Source organism: Diospyros lotus, chromosome 7 (genome assembly GCF_014633365.1).
Source record: "Diospyros lotus cultivar Yz01 chromosome 7, ASM1463336v1, whole genome shotgun sequence".
Classification (NCBI taxonomy): domain Eukaryota; kingdom Viridiplantae; phylum Streptophyta; class Magnoliopsida; order Ericales; family Ebenaceae; genus Diospyros; species Diospyros lotus.
The window spans coordinates 21,287,456-21,304,451 of NC_068344.1; the positions used below are offsets into that span (position 1 = coordinate 21,287,456).

At 37.4% G+C, this 16,996-nt stretch overlaps 1 protein-coding gene across 1 annotated transcript; it reads right to left on the bottom strand.

Moving 5' to 3' along the window:
* Positions 1-11,838: 11,838 nt before the first annotated feature.
* On the bottom strand, positions 11,839-12,300 carry LOC127805603 (uncharacterized mitochondrial protein AtMg00860-like). Its single transcript, XM_052342353.1, has one exon. The coding sequence runs from the start codon at positions 12,298-12,300 to the stop codon at positions 11,839-11,841; it is 462 nt and encodes a 153-aa protein (XP_052198313.1).
* Positions 12,301-16,996: the final 4,696 nt, after the last annotated feature.

The window sequence follows — 16,996 nt, forward strand, 5'->3', positions numbered from 1 at the left end:
AGTTTAAAACATTTTATGTTCAATTAATTAATTTAATATATTAACTCTTTTTCAGGTGTTTTGAGAGTTCCATTAATTAATTTAATTTAATTAAAAATAAAATTATTTATTTTATTTTATTTAATTTGGGGACAAGTGTAATTTCAAAAACTTGAGTTTGTGGGTCCAAAGCGAATTCTGAAAAATAGTGGTTCGATTACTTTATAATTAATATGTGCGAGTGTATTACAAGGTGGTTGTGCAGATCAGGTGGTTTTGCGCGCGTACCCGCGTACGGGAGGTTAGGGGATCGAAACTTGGGGAATGCATTTGCTGATTCCAGTAGGTGCGGTTAGGCATGTGCATGGAGAGGGTTCGCGACAGTGGCTGCGTGCGGGCACGTAGGGGCCTATGTGCTAGAAACAACGGTGGTTTCAAAATTGTAGCAAAAAATTAACAAAATCGCCGTTAAATTATTTTTGATAATTAAATTTAATATTAAATTAAATAATTTAATATTAAATTCAATTAATTTTAGCGGTTGTTTTAAAATCGCCGCTAAATTTAAAAAATCGCCGCTAATGGCGGCAGTTTGAAAATCACCGCTAAAAATATCACTTAGCAGCGGTTATAGCAGCAATTGCTAAAAATCGTCGCTAAATGCTGCGCGACGGTTGTATTAGCGGTGGTTCCGCTAAATCACTTTGTGGCAGTTAAAAACCGCCGCTAAATGCCAAAAATATCGCTGCTAAATTTTTTTAATTTTTTAGTAATAAATCTATTACTAAAAAATTAAAAAATTTACCTTACAAATTTAAATTTTGTTGAAGCATAGGGAAATTCACTAATAAATCCACCCCTCCCTCCCTCCCTCTCGCTCTTTTCAATTTGTATTTCTCTCTAATTAGTGGAGTCCAGGGTAGCTCATTAATAAATTTACCCTTGCATCTCTCGCTCTCGGTCTTTTCAATTTGTATTTCTCTCTAATTAGTTCCATTATTTTTGTAGGAAATTTTTTTGGTTGCATTCGCTCCATCGGCAATACTAAAAATATCATATCCAGGGACAGATCCAGAAATTTAAGTTGAGTTGGGGTGGATTGAAAAGAATTGGGCTGGATTGAAGTTGGGTTGGGTTGGGCTGAATTGAAGTTGAGTAAAAAAATTACCTTTAAAATTTAAATTTTAGGCTTAATGCTTTTTTTAGTCCCTGGATTAATAAAAAAAATGGTTTTAAGGATATCAACTAAATTGTGTTCACTATTCATCCCTGAATAAAATAATTTTATACATTTTTAGTCCCTGCCTTAACGGTCATTAAAAGAGACGTTAAATTTGCATCGTCAGAACTGCCACGTCACCCCAAGTCACTCCTATTATCTTTGCCAGTACTACCACACCACCACCACACACACACATACACACACATATATATACACACCCAGCCATGGTCGCCGCCATAACTAGGCTCCTCGACAGCGACCATGGGGAGGCTGGGTTCCCCAACCCAGTTGTGGGTGGGTTGAGGAACCTAAGGGTCGAGTGTAACATCCGGTGTTACCGGTGTTAAGAGAATGAGAAAGGAAGTGAGAAACTTCCAAAAATGCCCTTAAGAAGTTGTTGGATCCTTGAGAATAATGGTGCCATAAGAGATGGGTATTTTGGTAATTTGGATAGTGAAGTACAATAAAGGGTATTTTGGTAAATTGAAAATAATTCCTATGTGGAGATAGGTGTGTAAGTGAATTAAATCTCAATTTTATATTTATTTAGAGATAAATGGGATTAATAATTCACAAATAGTATTTTGGTAATTTTGGAATAAATTCCATAAAAGAATTTAATTATAGAAAATTGAGAAAATGATGGATATGCAATTATTTGAGAAAATAATAAATTCTCCCAATATTGGTGAGTTAATGTGGTGATGCCACATGGATGGAGAAATAATAAATTCTCCCACACTTGGCAAAGTCTTGTTTAAGTATAAATGGAGAGATTTAATTAAATACAAAAGAAATTATATTTAGTCTTTCAAGCATTTAATGATGAGCATGATTATGGTGAATTAAATAAATCCAAAGGAAAATGGAAAATTAGTCACCCATTAATGTTTGAAAATTGTGAGATTTATTTAAAGGGAAAATAAATGTTTTATGTATCTCATGTGATGGATATGAAAATAGTCTCATTTAGGTAAATGAGAAATAAATGAAAAATTCAAAAATCCAATGGGTGAGGTTTATTCTTGAAAAGAGAATGAATCAAAAGGTGGGAATTTAAAGAGAAGAAATGGCATGAATTGCCAAATATTAAAGAGATGAGTGGTTGAGATTGAGATTCTCAAGAGCACATGGATTGTGCTTTATGTATATGGTTAGGATTTTCTCTCCAAAAGAGAAAAGAATGGAGGGTTGAGATGAAGTCTTGCATTTAAAATATCAAGACTAGGAAAATAATCCAAGAAGAAATGAAAGGAAAATGAAGGAAGAAGGAAGAATTCTTCCATTGTTTAGAGAAAAAGAAAGAAAGAAAGAAAGAAAGAGAGATAGGAAGAAGTCTCTTATGGAAGAAAGGATGAAGAAGAAGAAGAAGATGAAGGAATCAAGGTAAGTTATATTTTTTCTTATCTTTATTTTTGGTATGCTTGGATGCAAAATAAGTTGCTTGTTGGAATGCCATCTTAGAGGGGAGAAGATGATGATGGAAGCTTTCTTGAGATAGGATTTAAAGGCCTTAAAGAATGTTAAGGTAAGGGATAGCCCCATGAGATGGTGGCTTTGCAAGTTGTAAGTATGTATTTAAACTTTAAATGTGTGCATTGGCATGTTGTTTTGTGTTCAAGGACCTATGGCCATGAGGTTGTGTGGGGTAGGGTAGTTTAAAGCTTCAAACCAAGGTGGTTGTGAGGATGTGGAAGCCCTAACCATGTTGTGTACATGCATTTGGCATCACATATTATGTTTTTGTTCATACTTATGTTCATTGCATCCTTATTGAGCTTAATGGCTCATGAGGTTTTATCCTCCCTTTGTAGGTTGTTTTTATGCCAAGAGAGAAAAGGAAAAGTTGCAAGGTTGTGATTGGAAGCTCATGGTGTTTATTTATTTTGTTGTAAATTTATGGCTTATGGAAGCCTATGTTGTTGTGTTTGATTTATGAGATGTAAATTTATTTGGTTGGTAATGGCTTGTTAAAGTCTAAGACCATGGGTGTATTTTATTTTTGGAACGTTTGATTTTATTTTGAAATGAGATATTGGCTTATGGCATGTTGAAGCCTAAGTTGTGGTAAAAGTCTCATTTTTGGTGCGTGTTGTGGTGTAACATCTCGCATCGAGCGATAGGAAAGACTGGAACAACTTACCTTGATGAGTCTACGTGAACTTCTCAGGGGGGTCACCCATTCTTGGATTACCCCAGGTCAAGCACGCTTAATTTGGGAGTTCTCTGCCTACATTCAACCCAAAAGGTATCTAGCTGGTGTCGTTTCCTTCCTTAGTTATCGTCGATATATACTATTCTCCTCTAGGCTCCCGGGGTATTACATTCTCTCCCCCTTGAGCACATGATGTCCTTGTCATGCGACCTTACAACTGGTCCCAAATCTTCTCCCCTTGGGGGCTGCCATCCTAAAAGCCTGCCAGAAACTGCTCCTTGTATAGGCCCTCGAGCCTCGGAGCCACTCCCCGCTCTCATCGGACCGCCTTCGCCAAGGGTCGGCTCTGATACCACCTGTAACATCTTGCATCGAGCGATAGGAAGGACCGGAACAACTTAGCCTGATAGGCCTACGTGAACTTCCCAGGGGAGTCACCCATCCTTGGATTACCCTAGGTCAAGCATGCTTAATTTGGGAGTTCTCTGCCTACATTCAACCCAAAAGGTATCCAGCTGGTATTGTTTCCTTCCTTACTTATCCTCGATATATACTACTATCCTCTGGGTTCCTGGGGTATTACATGTGGGAAGCACCAAAGAAGTAAAGTTAAATCATATGATTTTTTTTGTTGGAAATGTGGAGATTTTGATGCATTTAGTGGTGTGCAATTTCTGGATAATTTGGGCTGGAAAGCCAAAAGAAAAAAAGAAAGAAAGAAGAAAAACAGAGGCAGCAGTAGCAGGGCCCCCTAATGGTCCGCAGGGGGCCACAGCGGTCACAGGCGCACGCGGAAGCGAGCGCGAGCACATTGGCGCGTGGCCGAGAGCGGCATGAGCAGCCAGCGCGCGCGACGCTCAGCCAACTCGCGCGACCAGCGCACCACGGGGCCCCACACGGGCCTCGGGCGCACCAGCGGGCCCCATCGCCTATTTTTTTAAAAAAATTTAAAAAATTTGGGATTTTTGGGGAATTTCTAAATTGGTTTTGGGAGCTGGAGGAATTTTCAAAATAAAAGGATTTTTCGGGCATTTTTGAAGATAAATGCCAAAATTTTGAAAAAATAAATTTTTGAGTTTTTCCTTGAATGTTTTTTTGGAAATCAATGGGGTGATTGAAATGTTGAAATTTATGGAGCCCGATGAAATTATTGAATGGAAGAGGAATTAAAATAAATAAGAAAATGACATTTGGACATCTTAATGAGATTTTTTTTAGCTATGCACATGTGTTTAAAGCCCAATTCTGCTAGTGAATCCTAGGGTTGTGGGAAGGGAAGGACGAAGCCTAGTTCCCACATAGGGCGTTTCGTGTTGAAACATAGTCTGCCCTTTACGTCAAGTCAAGCAGGTGGGCAATTCGGGTAATTGTTCACGAGTGGCACCCAAAAGTAAGAACAGGGCGTCACATCGGGGAACCTAAGGTTCCCCGCTAGGGGCCATGGCTACAAGAGAGAGAGAGAGAGAGAGAGAGAGAGAGAGGCATATCCGCCATGAGGCCTGGCTCAACTGGAGATGTTAAGGAGTGCCACCGTGAAGATTGTAGCTGCCCACTTGACTCGATTCGAGCCACTGCTTCGTTGGGAGGTGGTGAGCTACATGTTGGATGCGGACTCACATGTGTTCAGCATGCGAAAGGTGCGTGCCAACTGGATACGGATCGTCAGAGTGGTGGCCAGGGTGGATGACGTGGTGAAGTGGGTGAACGACACACGTGCTTGGAGGATACCCAACGCCACGGTGCTGGTGCATGCCTTAGTGGTGATGCTGGTGTGGTACCCGTACCTGATCATCCCCGCCCTGGCATTCTATGTGTTCATGGTGGGAGTGTGGAATTATCGATTTCGAGAGAGGGAGTTGTCGACCTAGTTAGATCTGAAGTTGTCGATGGCGGAGGCCATTGATAGGAATGAGCTGGAGAAGGAGTTCAATTGAGCGGGAGCGAGAACGAAGTTGTGAGAGTGAGGTACGACAAGTTGAGGAACATTGGGGGGCGTTTACAGATGGTGCTAGGGGACATTGCGACACAGGGAGAGAGGGTGCAAGTGTTGGTGACCTAGGGGACCCGAGGGTGACGGCCAATATTTGTGGGGCTATGCTTGCTGGTGGCACTGCTACTATACATGGTGCCATCGAAAATGGTGGCCATGGCATCTGGGTTTTACTTCCTTCTCTGTCCGATTGAATTATGTAGTTGCTTGCTAGCTTCCAACAGGGATTACTAAGTAATATTAATATTAATATATTGTATTTAGTAGAGGTAATTTTGTTGGCTAATTACATACTTAGCATTCAAGCTTAGGTATTATTACTAATAATGACTAATTAATTAATGGAGAAGACTGAAAGTGACCTTGCCTTGTCAACGTATTTATGACGTGGCAAAATTTAATGTCTCTTTTAACGATCGTTAAGGCAGAAATTAAAAGTGTATAAAATTATTTTGTTCAGGGATGAATAGTGAGCACAATTTAGTTGATATCCTTAAAACTATTTTTTTGATTAGTCTAAGAACTAAAAAATGCATTAAACCTAAATTTTATTATGTATAGCACATAAATCCGCTCCTGATCATATCATTCCCAATATATTATCTACTTCCACTTATACATAAATTGCCCGTTAGTTTTATTAATGGTGCACGCACTGGGAGCGATTTTTCATTTATTTCACTCCCTAGAGGCTACAGCACATAACAATACTAATGTTCTTTTTCTTTTGGTAAGTGTTCACTTTTCATACATGAATTAATTACTTTTCTAGAAATTATTTTATAAAAGCACCCATGCTATGGTGATGGCGTTTATGAGAAATCAAGTGTAAATTATTTTAGAGAACCATTCTATAATTTTTTTTTTGTATATCAAATTTAGATTTTTATGGATTTTTTATGTCAAATGAGTAACCATTTCAAGGTTCATGCAAAAAAAAAAAAAAAAAAAAAGGGTTCTGTGAAACAATTTTTTAATTATTCATTAGTTCTTTTTAAATTATTTATTATTATCCAAAAATGCTAGGATATTCATTAAATAGTTTGTTAAATATATGATTAAGATTAAATAAGATATTATCAAATTAGTTATGAGTAGATTAAATATGGTTATATATGATTAGATTATATTAGATATGATTTACATTTAGATTGGATTGTTTTGGATTCAATATATGGTACGAGAGTCTTGTTGATTTAATTCATGAGAGTATAATTGGTATCGAAACACTATTTTCTAAGCTTCCTTATAGTAAGACTTATTTCAAGAATGCAACTGGATGTTGTTTGAATGGATTGTTGATGATCGACAACTTGGGTATGCAATTTTTTTTTTCTTACACTTAGTTCTTGACTTGCTTAATTCAATGCTCAACTTGTATACTCTAAGATTTTTGCAGCGAAGGCAACAAGTTTACCTTTCCTAGACTTGTCCATGAATATGGGTGGTGTTACGGGTATTTTCTAGGCCGATTTTATGGGCTGGAAGAAGTCCAGTGGATTGGCCTAGTCTCTCTAAAGCCCACTAAGACTCGATTTGAAGACGTCATGGTGAGGTCGTAGATCGTTACCTAGGTTGAAGACATCATGATGAGGTCGCAGATTGTTACCCAAGTTGAAGACATCATGACAAGGTCACAGGTCGTTTTGACTAAGTCAGATCGCAGAAAGTCTTAACCCGTAGGACACTCCGTCAAGTTACTCAATAATATAAATATATACTTAATAATTTTATAAATATATTATTTAAATATAAATAAATATATATATTATATATATCACATATATTATTTAAATATATATATATATACATAAAAGTAATGTGATAGTCAGTTTCGAGCTGAGCCGAGTCAGCTCATAGTCATTATCGAGTTGACATTGAGCTAAAAAAATCAGCCCATATCGAGCTTGAGCCAAGCTAAAATCAATCAATTTGAGCTCGAGCTAAACTTAGCTCGGCTCAGCTCAGATTATTGCCAACCCTACCCACATAGCCCTAAAACTCCATGTTCATGTTAGTTCACTTAATAAATTAATATGTAATATATATAAATAATAAAATATATAATAAATAATATAATATTTAATATATTATTAATTATATTAACTTCAATTATATTATATTATAATAGTAATTATTTATAATCTTTATTATAATATTAATTTATAGTATTAATTTTAAAATTAACCTTATAATTTTTTTTAATTTTTTATTTTTTTAACCCAAACACCAAGTAGTAATCCTATAAAATAACAAGAAATACTAAAAATTAAATATATGTAAAGAAAACTCAAAATATTAGACAATTCTAGATAAAACACATAAAATACTAAAAACACTACTCAATTATGATCAATAAATATGTGAATAAATTCATACATCAATCAACACTTCTTTTCGTATAGAGCCTCGTAAGGTGCCATCCTAATGCCATCGTGGTAACTGTTATTATATGTAAATTCTATCAATGGTAGCTGCTCTTCCCAACTTCCTTCAAAATCCAGGACACAAGACCTCAACATATCTTCCAATGTTTGAATAGTCTTTTCAGATTGCCCATCAGTCTACGAGTGATAGGCTGTACTAAGTTTCAATTGTGTCCCCATGCACCTTTGTAAGCTTTCCCAAAATCTCGAGGTGAACTTTGGGTCTCGATCAGAGACTATGCTTACTGGTGCTCCATGAAGTCTAACTATCTTTCCAAGATTATGTTTTGCAAACTTTTGTACCGGCTTATCCATTCGTGTAGGCAAGAAGTGTGCTGACTTTGTTAGTCTATCCACAATGACCTAGATTGCATCGTTGCCTTTCCAACTCTTGGGAAACCCCATCACAAAGTCCATCGTGATGTGTTCCCACTTCTATTCAGGGATTTCTAAGGGTTTCATTAGCTCTACTAGTTTCTGATGCTCAATCTTGACCCTTTGGCATGTATTGCATTGAGCCACTTTTCTTACCACACTAGTTTTCTTTCTTGGCCACCAATAAATCTCGTGAAGATCCCTATACATTTTTGTGACTCCAAGGTATATTATATATCGAGCTTTGTGGGCCTTGTCTAAAATCCTTTATCTCAATTCTCAAAGATTAGGCACATATATCCTTCCCTGAAACCTGAGAATTCCATCCCATATCTCGAAATCGGTATTCTTGGGTTGACCATTCTCATCTACCCATATACGTATGCGCTTGTCACCCATACTGGCCTCTTATATCTCGTTCACCAAATCTAGTTGTACCGTCATGCCAGCAACAAAGATGGATGATCCCCTCGGCACTATTCTCACTGTCAGTTGGCTAAAAGCTTCCAATAGTCGCCACTCAAGGGCCATCAACCTGGTCATAACAGTAGACATACTCCTACTCAAAGCGTCAGCCACCACATTGGCACACCCAGGTGATACTGAGTGGTGTAGTCATAGTTGTAACACTCGAGAATAATTTGAGGATAAAAATGATATTTGATAAAGGGCATAATTGGAATTTTGGAAAAAATAAGACTATAGGGTACACTAACACAGCTTTGGACGACCGAATTAGTCAGAGGGAGTACCCCGGACCCTAGATAGCCAAGGAAAATTGTATAGAAATGACAAGTGATTTAAATTATGATTTTTAGTGATAAAAGAAATGAGATCGGGAAGAATTTTCGGTACAGCAAAAATACAGCTGCCAATAAGCTCGTATTACCGAATTGTTATAAATGACGTCCAAAAAGCCAACGGAGAGTGTCAAGGACTAATATTTGATGTATAGAACAACCCTTAAGTGGTTTCAGGTTGAATCGAGTGGATTGAGGTCAAAACAATCAATCGGGCCTACGTGCAATTTTCTAAATTTGCTCGAGGGAGGTCAAAACGATAAATTTTTAAAAGTTTCAAGGGAGAAATGAGAAGTACGAAGCTTGAGGGTCTTAGTGATGGTGTTAGAAAGATCAGGGGCTTGAGGATAAGGGCCAAAATGCAAAAGAGAAATCCCAAGGGGCTAAATTGTAATTTTCAGAAAGTTGGACGCACATGGCAGATCTGGCCGAGATTTTGGCCTAAAATTCTGGCGATTTGGGCAGCCTAGGGTCGTCACGGGAGGTTGCTCCTAGGGTGGTCTAGGAGGCGTGGGAAAGAAGCCTTGGCCGGAAATCGGCCATGTGGGGGTCGGATTTGGCTATAAATAGCCAAGGGTTTCGGCCGAGAATGAAGCACAAAATCGACCTCGTTTTTGGATGATTCTTGGAGCTTGGATAGAGGGCTTTTGATCTTTAGGAGTCAAGGATCATTTTGGGATCGTTTTGAGGCATTTTGGAGCGGGTTTGGTGGTTGTTCGAGCTTGGCCGAGGATTTGAGGCGGACCGCTTTCGGCCGCTTGCAACTGGCATTTTTGGGCCATTTTTCGGTGGCCTTTTGGCCTGATTTTGGTGGGGTTGTGATCGAATTTGCGAGGGCTTTCGGATGGTACCGGTTTCATGGCCATCGGAGCAACCTCCGGCGGCCGGTTAGAGGTTGAAGACGGTGGCGCGTGACTGCCACGCGCCAGCCCAAATTGTCCAGCCACTCGCCAAGTTCGTGAGGGCGCGTGAGCAAGGGTATTCTGGTAATTTCAACTCTAGTATTTTTAATTAATTATTTTAAGAATTATGGTGTTGAAATATTTGGAAAAATAGTTGAGAAAATAATTATTTTGGAATTATCGAGGTAAAAAATTAGAGAAAATAGAGAAAATTGTGAAATAATTGAGGGAAATGGATTTTAATGTTACCTTTATTAATTATGATACTTAGGAAGTGTTGTGGTTCGAGGTTGACTATAAATTCAAGTGTCTGCGTTTCAGCACGCATAACTAGGTTGTGCACGAGGATCGAGGCAGTCCGAATATGTCAAGGTGAGTGTTCGCCCCCAACTTTGTTTTGACTTGTGAGTGGTTCTACCCGAAAGGACCTTGAGTGACATGTGAATGGTTTATTGTGAATGTTCATCCCTATGGCTTGGTTTATTATGGTTGTCCAAACAATTATTTACACATGCATTGAATTTCGTACGGTAAATTGCATACATTGAGATGTTGATTTTATGCATGTTATGATTTTTCGACATTGGCTTGTTTTGTGTCGTCCATGCGAGACGTGGGTTGGTAACCTGTGACATAGCCCAGAGTGACAACACTCGGGATGCGTACCTAGGATTAATGCTAGGTGACCCACTTGGGACAGGGCTGAGACGGACTTTACCCTATGGGACCCAAGTGGCGGGGCTGAGAGTGGACACCACCCCGGTTGTTGGCTCAAGTGGCGGGGCTGAGAGTGGACACCACCCCGGTTGTTGGCTCAAGTGGCGGGGCTGCAAGTGGACACCACCCCAGGTTCCTTTGAGCAATAGCATTAATGCCGAGGTGACATCAATTCCGAGGATAGTGCTGATGTGACACTCTTGGGGCTAGGATTGCGCTGGGTTTTGGAATGCTTTTGAGTAGGAGCGTAAAGCCTAACAATGACAATGGGGTGATTCCTGGGTTCATATGTCGAGGTTGTCCCTCTTAAGCAGGATTGTTTTGCCAATGGGCCGAAGTGGTTGTGTCGCCTTTAGAGAGATTGCATTTTCCCCGGTTAGGGTTAAGTGCTATGTGGGATTTTCTTAGGCTGGTGCATGTCAGGATTTATCGATTTTGTATATGATTTTTCATATCTGCATGAAAACGTTTTTGAACTCTCACTTAGATGATTCAGCATCTAATTTGAACTATGTCCCTGGAATATTCAAACATTCTAGGTGAAAGCAGTGGTGCCAAGGGAAAGAATGTCATCGAGATGTAGCTGCTATGTTTTCGTAGGTTTTGTCTATGACTACGATGTTCAGAGGTTGTGTAATATTTTGATATTTTCATATGAAACATCGATTTGGATATTGTAAAGGAATTGTCAGTTATATATATTTGAGGTTTCGATCTTGCTTCTGCTGATGTGATTGATACTACTTGTCTTAGTCTATTGATTCTTAAATTTTGATATGCTAAGAAGGTACGATCGGGATTGTCGGGAAATGATTATGACAAGGGTATGTATATCGAGGGACTTATGTTGAGTGTTTGATGTTGAAAAAAAAAAAATATCCCCAAAATCTCGAGTTAACGCTCGTTGTGGGAAAACGGGGCGTTACAGTAGTCCTTAAGGAACTCCATCCACCATCGTTACCTAAGGTTCAACTCCTTTTACGAGAACACATACTTCAGGCTTTTGTGGTTTGTGAACACCTCAAATGTTTCACTGTACAAGTAGTGCCTCCATAACTTTAGAGTATATACCACAGCTGCCAGTTCCAAGTCATGTGTTAGGTAATTCAATTCGTGCCTCTTCAATTGTTGTGACCCATATGCAATTACTTGTCCATATTGCATTCATACACAACCCGATCCTATTTTCTAGGCATCAGTATACATAACATATCATTTAGGTCCACTTGGCATAGCTAGGATAGGTGTTGAGGTCAGCATAGCCTTAAGCTCTTAAAAGCTTTTCTCACATTCGACAGTCCATTTGTATCTGACTCCTTTCTGCATAAGCCTTGTCAGGCATACGACTATATTTGAAAATCTCTCCATGAATCTTCTGTAATAGCTTGGCAACCCTAGAAAACTTCTCACCTTAGCTAAATTAGTTGGCTGCTTCCACCCTTGAACAACCTTAATCTTGGCCGAATCCACTGTGATTCCCTCAGCTAATATTATGTGTCCCAAAAATGCTACTTGAGATAGCCAGAACTTGCACTTGGAAAACTTAGCATACAACTGGTACTGCCTAAGAGTTTCCAATACTATCCTCAAATGTTCCTCATGCTCATTCTTATTCGAGGAGTATACCAGTATGTTATCAATGAACACAATTACGACTTTATCCAGATAGGGCTGAAATACCCTATTCATGAGATCCGTAAATGCCGCTAGTGTGTTGGTAAGCCCAAACGACATTACTAAGTACTCATAATGTCCGTATTGAGATCGAAATGCTGTCTTTGGTACATCATTGGGCATAATCCTCAATTGGTAGTGTCCGGATCTCAAATCAATTTTTGAGAATACTTTCACTCCTTGTAGTTAATCAAACAATTCTTTGATTCGTTGGAGCAGGTACTTATTCTTCACCGTGACCTTATTCAATTGATGGTAGTTGATACACATTCTCATACTTTCATCTTTCTTTTTTACAAATAATACCAGTGCCCCCCACAGTGACATACTTGGACTAATGAATCCTTTATCAATCAGCTCTTGTAACTGACTCTTCAATTCTCCCAATTTGCTAGTGCCATTCGGTATGGGGGTATAGATATGGGTCGAGTTTCAAGTATCAACTCGATAGAGAATTCGATCTCCTTGGGTGGTGGTAATCCTGGTAAATCCTTTGAAAAAAAATCTCTTAATTTTTGTACTACCTGCACCTCCTCGATCCTTGCTGTCTCATTTTCCACTAATTGAGCACTAGCTAGGTATCCATATGCCCCCTTGTTCATTAATCTTACTGCTTGGTGTCCGGTACATGAGTGTATGCAGTGCTTCTAAAGACTCATAGATGAGATACTCCAGGCTTTCTTCCATTTCATGCCTCTTGCGGTGTCTTTCCCCGCACATTTCTTATTGGAGATCGATTAGATAAGTACACTGCACAAGTTACAGCTTCTGCCCAAATTTCCTTTGAAAATCCCTTGCTTTTAAGCATGCTTTGTGCCATGTTGAGAATAGTTTTGTTCTTCCTTTATGCAATACCATTCTGTTGAGGGGATCTTGGAACGGTTAAAGGATGTCTAATTCTATTTGTTTCACAAAAATCTTGGAACTCCTTTGAAGTAAATTCTCCTCCTCAATCTGATCTCATGGCTTTAATTTGGTAGCCACTTTCTTTTTCCACTGCAGCTTTAAACTTCTTGAAAACTTCAGAGACTTCAAATTTTTGCTTCAAGAAATAAACCCACATTTTTCTTGAATAATCATCTATGAAGAAAAGGAAGTAGTTATTTTTACCGGGGGAACTTGGCTTGATAGGCCTGCACACATCGGTCACTACCAGAAAAATGCGTTTTTGTGACCAAATTAATCAATCAGTAATTAGCGACGGATTTACGACCGATTTTTAACATTTGCGATCGAATTATTTTTTGACCGATTCAACGACGTAAAATTCAGTCGGTAATTATGTGACCGATTTTGACCACAAAATTTGCAACCAAATTTTTTTCGACCGATTCAGCAATGGAAACTGCCGTCGCTAATTGTGTGACCGATTTTGACCACAAATTTTGTGACTGAATGTTTGGTTGGTGGATTTCCGACTAATTTTGCCACTGAAATATGTCTGTCAGTAATTACAGACTGAATTTGCTATTGACGTTTTCGTCTGAAATTTTTTATTTTTTTGAAACATCGAATTAGTTGTTAAATCAAAATAAAGAAATTTATGAAAATAATAGTAATAAATAGTATACGTTCGTAAAAAAAAATAATTCAGTTGTTAAATAATTTATGATGATAATAAAATATTTTACTGTGTTGCATCAAATTAATATTTATTTTAAAAATGATAATTATATTAAGTAATATTTTACATTATTGCATAAAATAATAATCCATTATCATTTTCAGCTCCCCCACCCAAAAACATTATAAATAAATAAAGAAAAATAGGTTTAAATAATGTTCAAATCAAATGCAACAGATTTAAGGGTTAGCAACAGATTAAATTTCTAGTAAAAGTTTGCATTCTTTGTCTATATATATATATAAATTTATTATCAATTTGTTTACACTCTGTGGAATAATTTTGGCCAAAACACTTAGCAATAAATATAAGCTCACTATATTATATATAATATATAATATATAAATTCGAGTTTAACCCTAACCGGGCTTAATAGGCCTATTAAACCGTACCGGGTTGAATACTATATTATACATATAAAGGCGGGTTAAACACTGATGAAGGGTTAATATTTCTTAAATCTTAATGAATTATATCCCCATTTTGGCTTTATATTTATGCTTAAAATAAATAATTATTTGCATTACATATTATTTCAGGATGAAGCAAGGAAGTTAACTCATACAATTAATTAGGGGCATAAATCGAAGACGTTGGATTACTCATTATTGTTGCTCAAATTCAAGGGCCAATTATGGAGTCTAGAGGATGTTTCAAGTGCACTTGGCCCAACTATCAAATGGAATCCAACATAAGAAAGGCCCAAAACCAACCAAAAGTCCAAACATTTTAATCACAAAAAAAAGCCCAAGACCAACCAAAGGCCCAAGACCAATCAAAGGCCTCACAAAGCCCAACTTGTAGAAGACTTTTCTTTTTTTTGTATTTTTATGAGTGCTTTACCACCTAAATTCTTTTGTATTCTTATGAGTATTCCACCACCTAAAGTCTTTTGTATTTTTTGTTTTTTATCTAATTTTCTTCCACTAGTTAGGTGAATGTTTTGTGAGTTCCCATTAGATATAATTATGTCTAATTTTAAATTGTGTGGTTTGTATTGCATCTTATGGCTATAAATAGCTCACTTGGATGCATTTGTGAGGGGATTATTATTCTTGAATCAAAACTTAGTTGTTTTCTTAGATTTTCTCTTTGAGAATTGCGCTTGTTCTCTTTTCTCTTCTCTATTGTCTTCTCTTGTGGTCTTACTTTCTTTATTTCTTTTCTTGAATTCTTATGTCATTTATTGTTACTTTATTATCCACCGCCTAAATGGACGGTTAATTTCTGTCTTTAAATTTTTACAATTTTAATTCACGTCTTTTATTATCCACCGCCTAAATGGCCAGTTAATTTCTGCTATTTCAATTCCTGTCATTTAAATTATGTTATTTAAATTATGCCATTTAAATTTCTGTCAATTAACTTTTAAATGGAGATGAATAGCTAAATCCAATTTTGGGTTAAGGCAAGGACAGCGTCCAACGCCAATGATTCCCAAAGAAAGTTGTGTTTTAAATGAGTGACATTAATTTAAATGTCAGTATGAGTGTGTATTAATTATTAAACAATTACTAGATTTGGATTGGAGCATAAACCTAACTTAGAGCTTTCATGCCACGTATGGGAGTTACTAGAACTGGAAACGCTATCATACCCAAACCTGAATGATTAATTTAGTTATTTTGTATATTAATTGCAATTGGATTTATGGTAATTGCTTAAATTAGAATCCCTCATATCATGTATGGGGATTGCTTAAACTAGAACTATCATAATCTCTAATTGTATTTAATAACAAACCCTCATATCTGAAATTAAATTAATGTTGCTAATCTTTTATGCTAAAAATTGGGGATTAGCGGGTTGATACTGAAATTGTCTTAACTTAAGTGCTATCCAATTTCATATTCTCACATTCAGTGTTTATTTTAACTTCTGCCTTGCTTTATTTCCTAGCATCTGTTATTTGAAAATTCATAAAAAAATCTTGTTGCCAATTCATCAAAATGTGTGTGTGTGTGTGTGACATTTCTTTTCTTTTTCCATAAATAAATCTCTTAGTGGACGACCTGGAGTCATCTAGAAAATACAAATTTAAATTTGGACTACAACTGCACTCGTACACTGATGAGTATAAACCTCTCACCTAAATAAAGAAAAAAAATATAAAAGTTTTATTGTGTTTTTATTATGTTTTAATTCCAGGGTGAGAGTGTAGTCAAACACTGATCGGGCCTAATAGGCCTATAAAACCCGAACCAGATTAATACTATATTATGCATATGAAGGCCAGTTAAACCCTGATCGAGCTTAAACGGCCTATTAAACCCGTTATTGGTATAATACCTCTGGGTTTAATGTGCCCATTAAACCTGTTTCGGGTTTAACCTGCCAAATTAGCCCGGAACAAACAAAATTGGGCCTAGAATGCACAAGAAACTTCATGTTTGTTAATAAATATGTCATACACCAATTCAAGTTAATCAAATCAAGATCACAAATTATTTTGTACATGTATAGTTCATCCACGGGCATGTGTACAAAAATTAGAATTTTGGACAAGAGCTCGCTATATATTTTGATTACATATCAGCATAATATACATTTTATATATGAACAAATTACATATACCAACTACACTGCTATACCTATACAAAAACACATGAACAAAATACGAATTATATATACAGTCAAGTATCAACTACTCTGCTATGTCTATACAAATACATGGCAACCTGCCTACGGAGGGTACATATTTCATCCTCGCTCTGATTTGTCACCCACCGATCCTCGGTGTGCCTCATGATGTCATCGATGTACTTAATAACGTACACTTCGCAACTGTGCCTGTATTAGAAATAACCAAATTCTGTCAAACTTCAAATGACAACAACAAACATTTCACTCAATAATAAATTGAATATTCTATTTTAATTCAGTACCTGTCCGGTTGCTGAGGCAGGTTCACCATGCTGGGATCTAGTTGCTCCAACACCCATTTTTTGTGTGGAGTGGCAGTTGTGGAGATATGTTCATAATATCCACTGCGAGTCAGGAGAATGGGTAGGAGTTTCACCAATGGCTTGATGCTATTGGCCTTGGCCCTCCTGCTTTCCTCCTTAGTCGCCACAGAGTCGTACAAAACAACCTTGCCCTCTTTCAGGGAAATCATGGTTACGACCCAGTGGG

Coding starts and splice junctions, on each gene's coding strand:
- LOC127805603 (XM_052342353.1), bottom strand. CDS start 12,300: ATGTCGTTTGGGCTTACCAACACACTAGCGGCATTTACGGATCTCATG.